The following is a 13019-nucleotide window of genomic DNA, read 5'->3' as shown; positions in this document are numbered from 1 at the left end:
CCCAAAGCCGTTTATTGAAAGGACAGTCTTTTTTTTTTTCCTCACTGATTCAAAATGGGAACACAAATCCACATGGAAAGTATAACCTTGATTTTATTACTTAAAGGGTTCCTTTCCGTTATATATATTTTTGCATATGGGTTAAAATATGCATATGGGTTAAGATACATGCATATTTTTATTGCAAATGATTCTATTACTTTATTTTTCAATAAAGATCAGTAACAGGAACTTGGAGCTTGGGTCTAGTTCTGGCTAAAGATTATGTCCTTTATTTCCCCTAAGCTGGACCTAATTGGGTTTTTTTGATGTATTGTTTTTGACCTCCTGATAATTTTTGTAAATACTACGAATATTTCAGAACTAAAGTGAACTTGGCTTACAGTGGTAGATTTAATTGAGGAAGACAATATTATAATTTCACATGTTTAGTGCAAACCAGTACTTATCTCATTTGGTAGTTTTTTAAATTAGAAGATCTGAGGATATACTCTGCCTGCAATGTGGTGACAATGACATTGCATTGTAATGTTCCATTTAAAAGGCATGCACAAGTGGTAATGGATCTTTCTGTAAGCATTTCATGAAAGGAAGGCCCCAGGTCATGTTTGTTCGTCTGTATTTCCTAAAGGGTTTCCAGTGGCATCATGAAATACCTGATGAAGCTTTTACCTCTGAACAATAGAAGAGAACATAACATTTCTGTCTTGCTCTCTTAGATCACTCACTCTGGGGAAAACCAGCTGAGGACACTCAAGCAATCCTGTGGAGAAGTCTATGTGGTGAGGAACTGAGGCCAACTGCCAACAGCTAGCACTAATTTGGCAGGTATGGAAATAGGCCATTTTGGAGGTGGATCCTCCAGTCCCAACCAACTCTTCAGATATAGCCCTAGCCGATGCCTTGACTGCAACCTCATCAGAGAGACCCAGAGCCTGAACTGAGACAGGCTTGTTGCCGAAATTAGCCTCTGTACACCGGTGCCGAATTAAATCTTGGAGACAGAGTTTTGGGTGAAGTAGAAAGAAACCGCGTTATTGCTTTGCCAGGCAAAGGGGACCACAACAGGCTAATGCCCTCAAGACTGTATGTCCCACGCTGGGACACGGGGGTAGTGAGGAGTCTTTAACAGTGTTCGGGGAGCAGGGCGCGGTCAGCTCGTGGACGTTCTTCTGATTGGTTGGTGGTGAGGTAATTGGGAGTCAGCATCATCAACCTTCTGGTTCCAACCGGTCTGGGGTCTACGTGCTTGTGGGCAGCATACGGTTAACTTCTTCCACCTGGTGGCGGTTTCAGTATCTGCAGAACAGCTCAAAGGACATGGCTCCGAATATTATCTATAGACCTTGGGGAAGAACTAAAGGTCCTTGACTTTGTTTAATGGCCAAAGTATTATTATTTTGTCTTGCTTGACTGTGTTCCTTTCTTTCTGCATTTTCTCACTTCTCTGATTAAATTTATTCTTTGACTAAAGTTTTTCTACAGACGAAAGGCAGGCGGAGGACATGGGTGGGGGTCTATTGCAGGAAGGCATCGTAGTGTCCTGCTAGGTTACAGGCTGGGACCTGGGACCTAGGACCCTTTGCAGCAATGCTTGCACCTGGACAAACGTCTCCTCAAGCAACAAATACAAAGAAACTCCAAGGGACTAAAAATAACTGCGTGCATGCGCATTTGGGGCAAATTATGAACAAGATACAAAAAGCCCCCAAACCTAACTTCCACATCTGAGGAGTTGGGAGCAAAAGCATGGTAGCGCACATGATCCTTGCACACAGCACCACCAAGGGGATGGGCACACCACCCAAGCCACCCCTGCAGCCTGACCCCTGGACCTGCCCCTACCCTCACCCCATATAAGGGACCAGCTTGCCCTCCCCACACGGAGCAAGCAGGGCCACCTGTTACTTGTTTTTGCGCCATCCTGCTACAGTACGAGTCCCAATAAAGCCTTGCCTGAATTTCTCGTCTGGTCTTTTTTCAATTTCTATTGATTAAGGAGTCCAGGAACCCTGGCCGGTAACAGAACCACTCAGGTAACCACTCCCAGATTTCTGGGGGTTCAGAATTTGAAACCCTGAAGGCATTCTGCTAATCATTTCTAGAACATCTCAACTAGAAGAGAATACTGACTGTAGAAGTGGTATGAAAGACAGATTGAAGAAAGGCAAAGAACCTAAGGCTGTTGCGAAGATTTTGAGGAAATATGATGAGGTCACTAAGTAAAATTCCAAGCCTGGGTCTGCTATGTTCTCTGTAGCTTTGGGTTGGTTAGTGAACCTCATGGAGCATCAGGATTCTCTGTAAAATGAGGATGCTAATGGTGCTTACCTTACAAAGTGGCTGTATTAGAGCACGACATCTGAGATGCAGTTGGCTCTTAATAGAAGGAAACTTAGAAGGTATTTGTTTGAAAAATGTAAAGGCAAGTCCACTGCGAGAAACTTTAAGTACTTAAAGTGGTCTTTGAAGTGTGCAACTGATACTACAGCTAACAGGATGAGCAAGTAAATAACCGAACAAATGAATTATATTAAGTGCAAAAACTGCTGGTAAGAAGTAGAGGACATTAATTTTTAGCTCGAGTAAGGAAATTTTTGAAATGTTTTTCTATATTTAATAATTTTCTGATAATGAGTGTTTTATGGAAAATCAGACAAAATTTCTACAGGTGAAACCAACAGATAAAAGCAAATAACTCATTGGAAGCCATAGGTCTCGCCCGCTGAAGCTAGTCCTGCCTCTCCATGGCCCCGCCTTCCACTATAGCCACGCCTCTTTTGTGTTTACGGTTGGGCTTCACCCTTTCCTCATCACCGGGCTCGCTACGCCTAGTTCCCAGTCGAGGCTCGTTTGCTCGCGAGAGTTCCTCCACCTGGCCCACTCAGAAGCTGTAGGAAACGGAGGCAGAGAAGAGTCGCGAGCCTTGACTCGACCACACTTTCCAGGCCCCGCCCCTCCTTCCTCGCCCTCCTCCTGGCCCAGCTTCCCCGGTTGCACGTGTAATTGTTGTGGTTCAACCTCACGTGGCCACGGAAGTGCCGGCGTTACATGCCCCGCCTCCAAGATGGCGGCGCCCAGTGCCGGGGCCCACGACCTGAGCCGGCTCAGCTTTGAATTATAACCTTGACTGAGTCTGTGCGGCCATGGACCGGCCTGGGTTCACAGCCTCGCTGGTGGTGAGTACCGGGCGGTAGGGTGGGGGTGCTAGGAGTGCCGGAGGCTTCCCTGTCCTAGCACCTCCTTCCGGTTTTGCGCGCTGAATCATCCCCGGGTCACCGGTCACCAGGTCTGGGAGGAAGCGCGGGGCTCCTGGGCCGCGCCGGGCCTCGTGTCAAGGTCCTGAGTTTCCTACCTGTATGCCAGAAAGAGACGGGGGTGGGATAGGGGTGGCACTTGACTCTTAGTCTTCCGCACCGCGGTTTACCTAACGGAAAAAGAAAAGTTTCAATTGTATACTGTAACCATACTCTGGAGAGCTTGGCAATTAATGAAATATATGTAATAAAACAACTCGAGTCGCTCACAGACCTCCTGGTCAAGACTGTGGTTTCATTTTGCTGTATCTTTTTTCAGTCTCGGAAAATGACGCATCCATTCATTCATCCTGTATATAATTAATCTGCTTATTTTGCTTCCGAGCATTTTTCTAGGCTTTGGGTATATACTGATGAGCAAAAATAGCCGCGCGTTGAGCCATTACGTCAGTGGTGTTTAATTCCTTAGAAAACAACGAGAATCAACGTGTCTTAACATCAAACCCCCGCCCCCCCCCCCCCAAATCCTTTAATAAATATTTTGAAACCTTTTTTAGGACAGGTTCAGTAGGGGATACTAGATACAGTAGTGAACAAGACAGATTGGCTGCCTATGTTTTCATTGTAGGAGAGCGGGCAGAGGCAGAAAATAGACAAATACCTTTTCAAAAGCTTTTCCTGAGAAATGGAGGCCCAGAGGACTTTCTTCGTTTAATTATCAAATGTTTTTGCAGGTGTTGGAGATAACATGGTGAACAAGATAGACCTGGCCGCATGGGTCAGGTGGTGGAGGCCGAAGGGTGAAATGATTGTTATCATAAATGATGATGAGGGTTAGTTTCAGAGTGTATGGAAAGACGTGGAAGGGGGATCTTACCCAGACTGGTGGAATGATGGTTTTAAATCTAGATTTGTTGATATTTGTAGAAGCTAGGTTTTAGAGATGCAAAGAAATATGTTACCCCTTTGAAGACGTTTTTCTGTCCAGCTGGTGAGATAGCAGTAGTACTTGTGACAATTAACATTGCTCTGCCGGGAACTAGGGTAAGCTCTTTACATACATCATCTCATTTAAGCCTGACAAACAATTGAAGTCTTATCCTAGTTTTCCAAATGAGGGAACTGAGGAATGGTATGTTAGATAATTTGTCCAGAGTCACACAAGTGAGATACATTTCATGTGTGGAAGTGTTGGAGCTTAGATTCCAAGCAGTGTAACATGGGATTCCATTTACTGCTCCTTGAGACTATCTCTGAAGTCAGCAACAGTAGCAGTTGCTAAAAACAGGTGAGTGTCAGAGTTAACAAAAGAAAAATTGTATTAAAATTTATTTCTTTTATTAAAGAAGGGTACACATGCATACTTCTCTTTTCAATGTAGTTACAGAGGGTAAAATTGGGATCGACTGGTAGAAGTTTCAAGGAAGTTAGATTTCACTCCCGGCGAATTCATTTAGCATGCAGCTTATCTGCCATGTGTTCTGTCTACTGGTACTGTGATTGCCCTTGGAGATTTGATGGCAAACAAACCTAGGCTATATGATAAGTACTGTGAAAGAAATGAACTGAGGTGGGAGAGAGAGAGAATAATATTGGAAAACCTACTTTAGATGGAGTGCCCAAGGAAGGCCCTGAGGAGCTGACGTTTAAGCTAAGACCTGAAAGATAAGGGGCAAGTCATTTTGATGAGCAGAGGGGAAAGTTCAGAGGGAGCAGCATGTGCGAAAATCCTCAGGTGGAAAGAGTTCAGGATGTGACGGTGGTGGCTGAGGCCTAGTGGGTGAGGGTAGTGTGTCGGGGGTGCTGTTGGAGAGCTAGACAAAGCCTGCCGAGGTGAGTCTTGGTGGGCAGTGGAAAGGAATCTGGATTTTATATGAAGCATAACGAAAGCCATTAGAAGCTTTTATTATTGAAGTAGTCCGGAAATGGAGTGGCAATTTTATTTTGTTGTTGTTTTTTTACGGTTGGGAGCGTCTTTGAGGCAGGCTAAGCACTCCTGAGGGAGTTCTGTTTTGTCTACTACTGTGTGGCCAATGCCTGACACTTCGTAGGCACTCAGCACTTGTTGGGTGAATGAATGCAACTTCACATGTTTGCAGAAGTCTTGAGCCTCGGCTTCTAAGGATTAAGTGAGATGTAGTACAGAGCCTGACGTAGAGCAGATATTTAACTGTTTCCTTCCTGAAGTTTCTAGAGCAGGATTGAAGGGCTGTAGAGCTGAATAAGGAGAGAGCTTCTGGCATGTTAAGTTTTCATTTGGAACACAGAGCAGACTATTCAGAAAAAAAACCACCAAGAGTACATTCACTGGTGCATGCTTTTAGGAGAGCAGTTTGAAATAAGTATCAGCGACCTAAAGACGTTCATAACGTTTTTTTTTTAATAATCTTTTTTTAATATTTATTATGTAGTTACTTTTATTTATTTATTTTTTTGGCTGTGTTGGGTCTTCGTTTCTGTGTGAGGGCTTTCTCCAGTTGCGGTGAGTGGGGGCCACTCTTCATCGCGGTGCGCGGGCCTCTCACTGTCGCGGCCTCTCTTGTTGCGGAGCACAGGCTCCAGACGCGCAGGCTCAGTGGTTGTGGCTCACGGGCCTAGTTGCTCCGCGGCATGTGGGATCTTCCCAGACCAGGGCTCGAACCCGTGTCCCCTGCATTGGCAGGCAGATTCTCAACCACTGCGCCACCAGGGAAGCCCTGTTCATAACATTTAACTCAGTGAAGATAATAGGAAAACATGAAATAAAAGAGGAATGGTGATAGATGCATTTCATGGACTATTTAGGGGCCATTGGTAACAGTGCTTGTGAAGAGCATGTGCTATAATAGCAACATGGAAAATGCTTATGAGATTAAAAAAAAAGAAAGAAAAAATACAACACTGTACCTGTACACATCTGGTTCATGCCTAATTAAAACTTGGTAGCCAAGGGGAATTGGTTCCAGGTCCCCTGTGGATACCAAAATCCACAGATGCTCAAGTCCCTTGTATAAAATGGTGTAGTATTTGCATGTAACCTGTGCACATCCTCCTGTATACTTTAAATCATTTCTAGATTACTTATCATACCTAATACAAGGTAAATACTGTGTAAATACAATATAAATGTTATGAACATAGTTGCCTGCATGCAGCAAATTCAAGTTTTGCTTTTTGGAACTTTCTGGAATTCTTTTTGCAAATATTTTGAATCTGCATTTGGTTGAATCTGACGATGCGGAACCCCAGGATATGGAGGGCTGGCTTTATTCCATTCCTTAAAAAAAAGAAAAAAAAAAAAAAAAGCTGTATTGAAATCCTCCAAGATGGAATGAAATAATTTTGATAGTAGCCCTACTTTTTTCTTCTACCTTTTCAGTGCAGAACAAGCAAACAAACAAACATACCTCCAAACCAGTCTTTCCTTCCAGCCTGACATCTTCTCTCCCTTTTCAGTACTTAGCTGTTTCATCGACCTTGTAGTTCATCTGGGTTGTTACTTGAGTGAAACCAAAAGCATCCCTGTCTCAGTTACTTTTAACTGGGTTACAGGTGAAGGAACTTCGGCACGTGTTGGTGCTCTGCAGTGTGAAGTGCAGGCAGTCCTTTGTGTGTAATGTGGCGTCGTAAAGATGAATGTGCGAGTGGACGTCATGCAGAGTGATCTTAATAATTGATGAAAACACTTATGATTATTTAACGACCTTTAAAAATTCTTGTCAATGTTAATAACTCTCTTACTGTCGATTGTAGAAGTATAGGGAAGCGGAAAAAAAAAAAGAAACTAACATTTAGTACAGTGTAATTTAAAACATTAAGATTGTATTTCTTTGTAAAAAAAAAAGTATCAGAAGTAACTTTTAAGTCATATAACTTGCAATACAGAACAAGTGTTCCTTTAATGTGGATATTTTTGCTGGCACAGCTTGCTCTGGGACATCTTTGTCCTTTTCGTCACAGCCTCTTTCCCCGTATATGGTGATTAGTTCGCCTTCACTCACTTTCCTCTGGCTGCATGTCTAGAATCTCTCCAACGACAGCAGAGTTGATATTCCCACGGCCAGCTAATTCTTTTATAACTCCTTTTACATTTGACTTGAATGTCACTTTCAGTGTTAACCACTTGTCATTTATTTGCCCCGCTTTCATGTTTGCTGGCCAGTTCCCTCTTTCAATTATCCATTTTTGTGAAATGTCACCGTGGTCACTGTAATTCACCCGTCCTGTTTGAGGACTTGTGTTCCTTGTGGCAACTGAGATGCATGCGTTTCGGTGCTGTGCAAAGCAAGGACTGCTTGTACTGTTTTTTTTTTTTTTAATATTTTGTTTTTTCTTTTCTTACTTTAGGGAGGTGGTTCTGAAAAAGTTTCTTCATAATATTTGTGTCCTCTCACTGGACCTGCCCTTCTTCTGAGAACCACTGGCAGAAAGGGACTTGAGGGCAGTGGCATGGATTATGTTGCCAAGGCTTCTTAGGTGGGGTAAGAAAATAGAAGAAAAGATAAGAATGAAGTTGAAGGGACGTTTTCAGGGTTTTTTGCCTCATACCTTTCTTTTCTGGAAGGCAGCTTCTTAGTCTGCTTTCTGGAGTCAAGGAGGTTAGTATCTGATGATGAAGCGTTATCTCCATATCTCTAAGGGATTGGGAATTATGCTGCACATTCTCAAGCTCGCTTTGTGTGACTTGTTTCTTTTCGTCATTTAGGTCAGAGTGGGCAGGTCTTCCTTTTTTTGCTCATTTTTGTGTTGAGTAGGCAGTCACCTAGACAGAGGTATATTCTCAATTTTGATCAATCAGTGGAGCATGCAAGGCACCCTTGGAGACCACCAATCGTCTGGGACCACAATCGAGAACCACTGCCGTGATGGAGGCATTTCTTCTGTATTTCAAGTACGAGGAGATGGAGCTACCTTTCCTTTCTCATTTTTCTTTCAGTATAAGAGGGGGTCCTGGGAAAGTTTTAGAATCTGAAATTTAGCTGTAAATGACTTAATGTGCTTTTGTACCACTTCCAAACCAAATGCTGTGTGTTCAGATATAAGTTTTAAATATTAAAATTTTAATGGTACACACAGAATTTGAGTAACAAAATGCCAAATAGAGGGAAGATAAAAGTTGTACCCACAGTTTTTCCACCTCCACGAATCAGGTATTGTTACCTGTTTAACCAGACATATGTGTGAACCTTTGCTCTCGTACTTGGGAAGAGCCAGAGCCTGGAAGATATGGTCCCTGCCGTCAGGGGTGTGCAGTCAAGTGGGAGCAGACATTTAACAGAAAATAAAATGAAAATTAACCATGTAATTATGCATGGTGATAAAAAGTAACCATTTACTGAGCACTTTAATGTGTGCTTATGCAATTTTTTCAGAGCAGAAATCATATGGTTACAATTTTGTCTTCCCTTTTTTTTTTTTTTTTGTATTCTGGTTAAAAAAAAAAACCCATAAATTCACATCCAAGCATCATAAAGAAATTTGAACAGTAGTGTTTCTCAGTTTTTTGAGTTTGACGCTGAATCGTTCCTGCACACGTCGCATGATTTGGTTTTTCTGTTGTGTGAATCCGTGGGTGATTCTTGTCCAGGGGGCAGAATTTGAGGAGAGCTTTTCATTCATTATTGGTAAGGAAAGACTTGAATTTATCGATTTTGTATATACATTTATAGTTCATTTTAATATATGACTGTAATCTTCAGTCTTTGGTCAAGTCCTCCTTCGTCTTTCACATGGGTTTTAATATGGGTCTGTCAGAAATAGGGCATCAGCAAACTTGGAAGGATATTTACAGTAACATAACACTAAAAATGATAACTCATTTATTGGTAATTGAGGCAGGCATTTTGCTAAGCATGTAACAGGCTCATGTAGTTGTATTTAATTCTCATTTAATCTCACTCAGTTCTCAAAAACTCTGTGAAGTAATAGGTACTATTATTTTTCCCCTTTCATGCATGAAGAAATGTGGGCTTACCTAGGTTTAATAGCTTTCCTAGGGAGACCCAGTTGAGATTGAAGCCAGGTCTGCGTGTCTCATGCCAAAGCTGTAGTCTAAGGCAATATTTAATCTGAAAGAATTTCTGGAGAAATGGAAGAATACTCAAGTCAAATTCTAGAACCATTATCGTATTCCTGAGAATAGCCTTACCAAACAACACTGATCCTACACAGTCTTTCCCATCAGGAGGTGACGAAAGGCAGAGGATTTCTGGGAAAGTCACCCTGAATATACCACAAAGCTGTCAGTGGAGCTGTGGAATGCCAAGAAGTATAGCAGCAGGTAACACAAGGTTTCATTTGTCCCAGTGCTATGGCAAACTGCCGCAGGACAACCAGAGAGTGATTTGCTGCAGTTTTTCTTCTGAATGTTGAATCTTTCCGTAAAGTATTTTCTCATCATCTTACATTTCCATGTGATTCAGACCAACAAACAAGTGTGCTCCATCCCAGGCACTGGGTTATATACTTAGGAGGGCCAAGGTCACTCACCTGGCTTCTGCTCTGAAGGGTCTTGGTGTCAGCCATGGTGGTTAGTACTGAAAGTGAAATGTAAACAAAGTTATGGGGCGGGGGGGGGTGGGGGGGGGTGGGGGGGTGGGGGGGGGGGTGGGGGCGTTAAGGAAGTAGCCTTTTTTTTAAATTTTAAAGTGGTAACTTCCTGTTCCATTGTCTTCTGACCGAACCTGAATCCTGCTTCTCCCCACATCTTTTTTATTTTTTGCACCTTATTATTATTATTTTTTTAAAGACATTCACGTTCTTTTATTTATTTATTTATTTATTTATGACTGTGTTGGGTCTTCGTGTCTGTGCGAGGGCTTTCTCTAGTTGTGGCAAGTGGGGACCACTCTTCATCGCGGTGCGCGGGCCTCTCACCATCGCGGCCTCTCTTGTTGCGGAGCACAGGCTCCAGACGCGCAGGCTCAGTAATTGTGGCTCACGGGCCCAGTCGCTCCGTGGCATGTGGGATCTTCCCAGACCAGGGCTCGAACCCGTGTCCCCTGCATTGGCAGGCAGATTCTCAACCACTGCGCCACCAGGGAAGCCCAAGGAAGTAGCCTTTAATGCTGACTGGGAGACTGGGAAAGGCTTCAGGAGGGATATGGCGTTTGGTCACAGTCTTAACAATGAAATGGATTTTGGCAGGGGTGTGTGTGTGTGTGTATGTATTTGTGTGTATGTAATGGCCGGGGGGAGCAGGGGGTCTGCTGGCTGTAGTAGATAGGAGGCAAGAGGCATTGGAAGGGCCTTCCAGGCTGAGAGAAAAACCTAAGCAGGAGCACAGAACTGATAAATTTCCGGACGTTTTTGGGAAACAGAGTAGTCAGAGTGGACGAGGCGCAAGGTCAAGAGTGTGCCAGATGAAGCTGAACAGGTAGTTTAGGGTCTAGGGGTCGAGGTTCTGAGTTACCCCTTACTGAGTGCCTACTGTATACCAAATGTGACCAGTGAATTCGGGTTGTTGTTTTTGGTTTTTGGTTTTTTTTGGTGAGGGAATATTAATTTGAGTAGCTCTACTTTTGTATGTTTGTAGTACTCATTGGGTACTTGTAGTACTCAAGTAGCAAAACTTGAACAATACAAAAATCAACAAGATAATAATAAAAATACTCCTCATCCCAAATGTTTTTCCACAGAGATAATAACTTCTAGCAGTTTTGTGTGTATGGTTCCAGACTTGTAATTATGCATAGACAAATAAATACACATTTCTTTGAAAGGTGGGATTATACAGCATATATTGTTCTGTAGCTTATTTGATTAATTAAGAATATAGCATGTTTCTGTATCAGCAAGTTCAGGTCAATCTCATTCTTTTAAAGGCTGTGTAGCAGTCCGTTATTCTGATATAATACAACTTACTAGGTTATTTCCAGTTTTTTACTGTTAGAAACAATTCTATAGTAGACATTCTTGTATATTTATGAACTTACTTATGTGGAAGAAATGTTTAAAAATAAAATAACTGGATCAAGTATTTTACAGTTTAAAATTTTCATTTTGCCAAATTGTCGTTCAATAGATTATAATAATTTGTTTATGTTAATACCCATAACTATTTTCATATTTTTAAACTTTTATAATGTAATTGGGAAATTTAAAATTTTGTTTTTATTTGATCACTGATGATGGGGAAGCATATTTTCATAATTCTGTTGGCTGTTTATATTTTTCTTTTGGGAATTGCTTGGTCCTGTGTTTTGCAATTTTTAAAAAATTTGATGTACCTTTTTTAGGTTGCTTTGTAGTACCTTCTAAGATATGGTTAGTAACCTTTTGTTATAGTCATTAATTCATGTGTTCTTCAAATAGTTATTGAGAGCCTACTGTGTACTGGGTGCTGGGAACATACTGGTGAACAAAACAGGTATGGATCTTATAGTTTCGTGGAACATACAGTCTTTGAAGAAATGGTCAGATGCTCAACTGCAGAATTAGAATTCTGATCAGTGTGTGGAAACATGAGGGTCTAAACCTAGACTGGGGGATTAGGGACACAGTCCTAGAAATGAGGAAAATCAGATGACTTGGAGGAAAAGAGAGATCAAGGTGGTAAGAAGGTACCCAGCGAAGGACTAATGATGGAGTTAAGGGTGGAGAGGTAGATGGGGGCCAGAACTTCTAGAGCCTTGTAGGCTGTACTGTGATTTTGTTCTTCATCCTAAGGGCTTTTGGAAACTTTGAAGAGTGTCAAGATGAAATTGAAATTTGTATTTTACACAGACAACGTTAGTGTAGAGGGTCAAGGAGCGCTGCGGGGAGAATGGATGGTGGAGGGGGAAGAAGGCAAGTATCACAGGAAGCGGAAGCCACAGCTCTGCAATGAGGTGGTTAAAGTCACTGGTGGCCACTTTGTTGTGGAGGAAACTGAGAATGTCAGGGAGGGATGTTTCACCGAGAAGCCATGTTAATGTTTTGCCTGGTTCTTTTTAGTTGTGGTCTAGGCCAGGGGCCTGTGATGATTTTGCTTAGTTAAATTAGATGGATGGTTTGATTTTGTCCTGTAGTTGAGCAGCAGTGAGTTTTTTTGTTTTTGCTTTGTTTTTTTGTTTTGCCAGCTTCATGTAATCTTGACTTTTTTCAACTCCCAGAGGAATTTCAAAGGGTCTAATTTCACTAATTATACACTTCCTCTCTACAGCCTGCCAGCACTTTTTCCATTTTTAAGTTAAGGTGGTGCTGTGTATTTTATCTATATGATATCAAGATCTCAATAAATTGTTATGCTATGGTAAGGCTTGCTGGTTATCTGGGTTATGTTCTCTTTCTTTGGATTTTGTCTAGTACTTAGGATTTTCAGTGTAAGCTACCATAAATCTTGAAACTAACCCTTTGCCTGATAACCTTTTTTTAAACATTTTTTTAATTTTTAAAAATATTTTGGCCACACTGCATGGCACGCAAGATCTTAGTTCCTCGACCAGAGATCGAACCCATGCCCCCTGCAGTGGAAGCACGGAGTCTTAACCGCTGGACTGCCAGGGAAGTCCCGCCTGATAACATTTTTGATAGTGATCATAAATAAAATTCTCAGGCTAAAGAAAAAAAGAAATCGGTAGAGTTCCTTATAATTCAGTTGATGCTGGCTTGATGAAAAATTATAAGCATTCCTTAAAGTTTTTGTTTAAATCTTAGATATGTTGCTATGTGTCTAAGTACATAGGTAATTCTTAATCTTCTGTTAGCATTTTTTTCAGTCTCATGAATTTAAGTGACATTTGAGTTATAGAAGTTTGAAATCCACAGAAGCAATTAGTAACTCTTGATTCATGATTTACTACA

At 41.8% G+C, this 13019-nt stretch overlaps 1 protein-coding gene across 4 annotated transcripts in view; it reads left to right on the top strand.

Moving 5' to 3' along the window:
* The first annotated feature begins 2873 nt into the window (after positions 1–2873).
* SLC25A26 (solute carrier family 25 member 26) overlaps positions 2874–13019 on the top strand; it is a 140912-nt gene continuing 130766 nt past the window's right edge. For all 4 annotated transcript variants that reach the window (XR_011075769.1, XM_068559136.1, XM_068559137.1 and 1 more), the window contains exon 1: positions 2874–3179. Coding sequence is in view for 3 of the 4 variants with exons in the window: in XM_068559136.1 (XP_068415237.1) it covers positions 3147–3179 (33 nt within the window). In the remaining variant the exon portion in view is untranslated. The remainder of the gene's footprint in view (positions 3180–13019) is intronic.

Source organism: Eschrichtius robustus, chromosome 12 (assembly GCF_028021215.1).
Source record: "Eschrichtius robustus isolate mEscRob2 chromosome 12, mEscRob2.pri, whole genome shotgun sequence".
In the NCBI taxonomy this organism is placed as follows: Eukaryota; Metazoa; Chordata; class Mammalia; order Artiodactyla; family Eschrichtiidae; genus Eschrichtius; species Eschrichtius robustus.
This window is presented reverse-complemented; position numbering and strand designations above follow the sequence as displayed.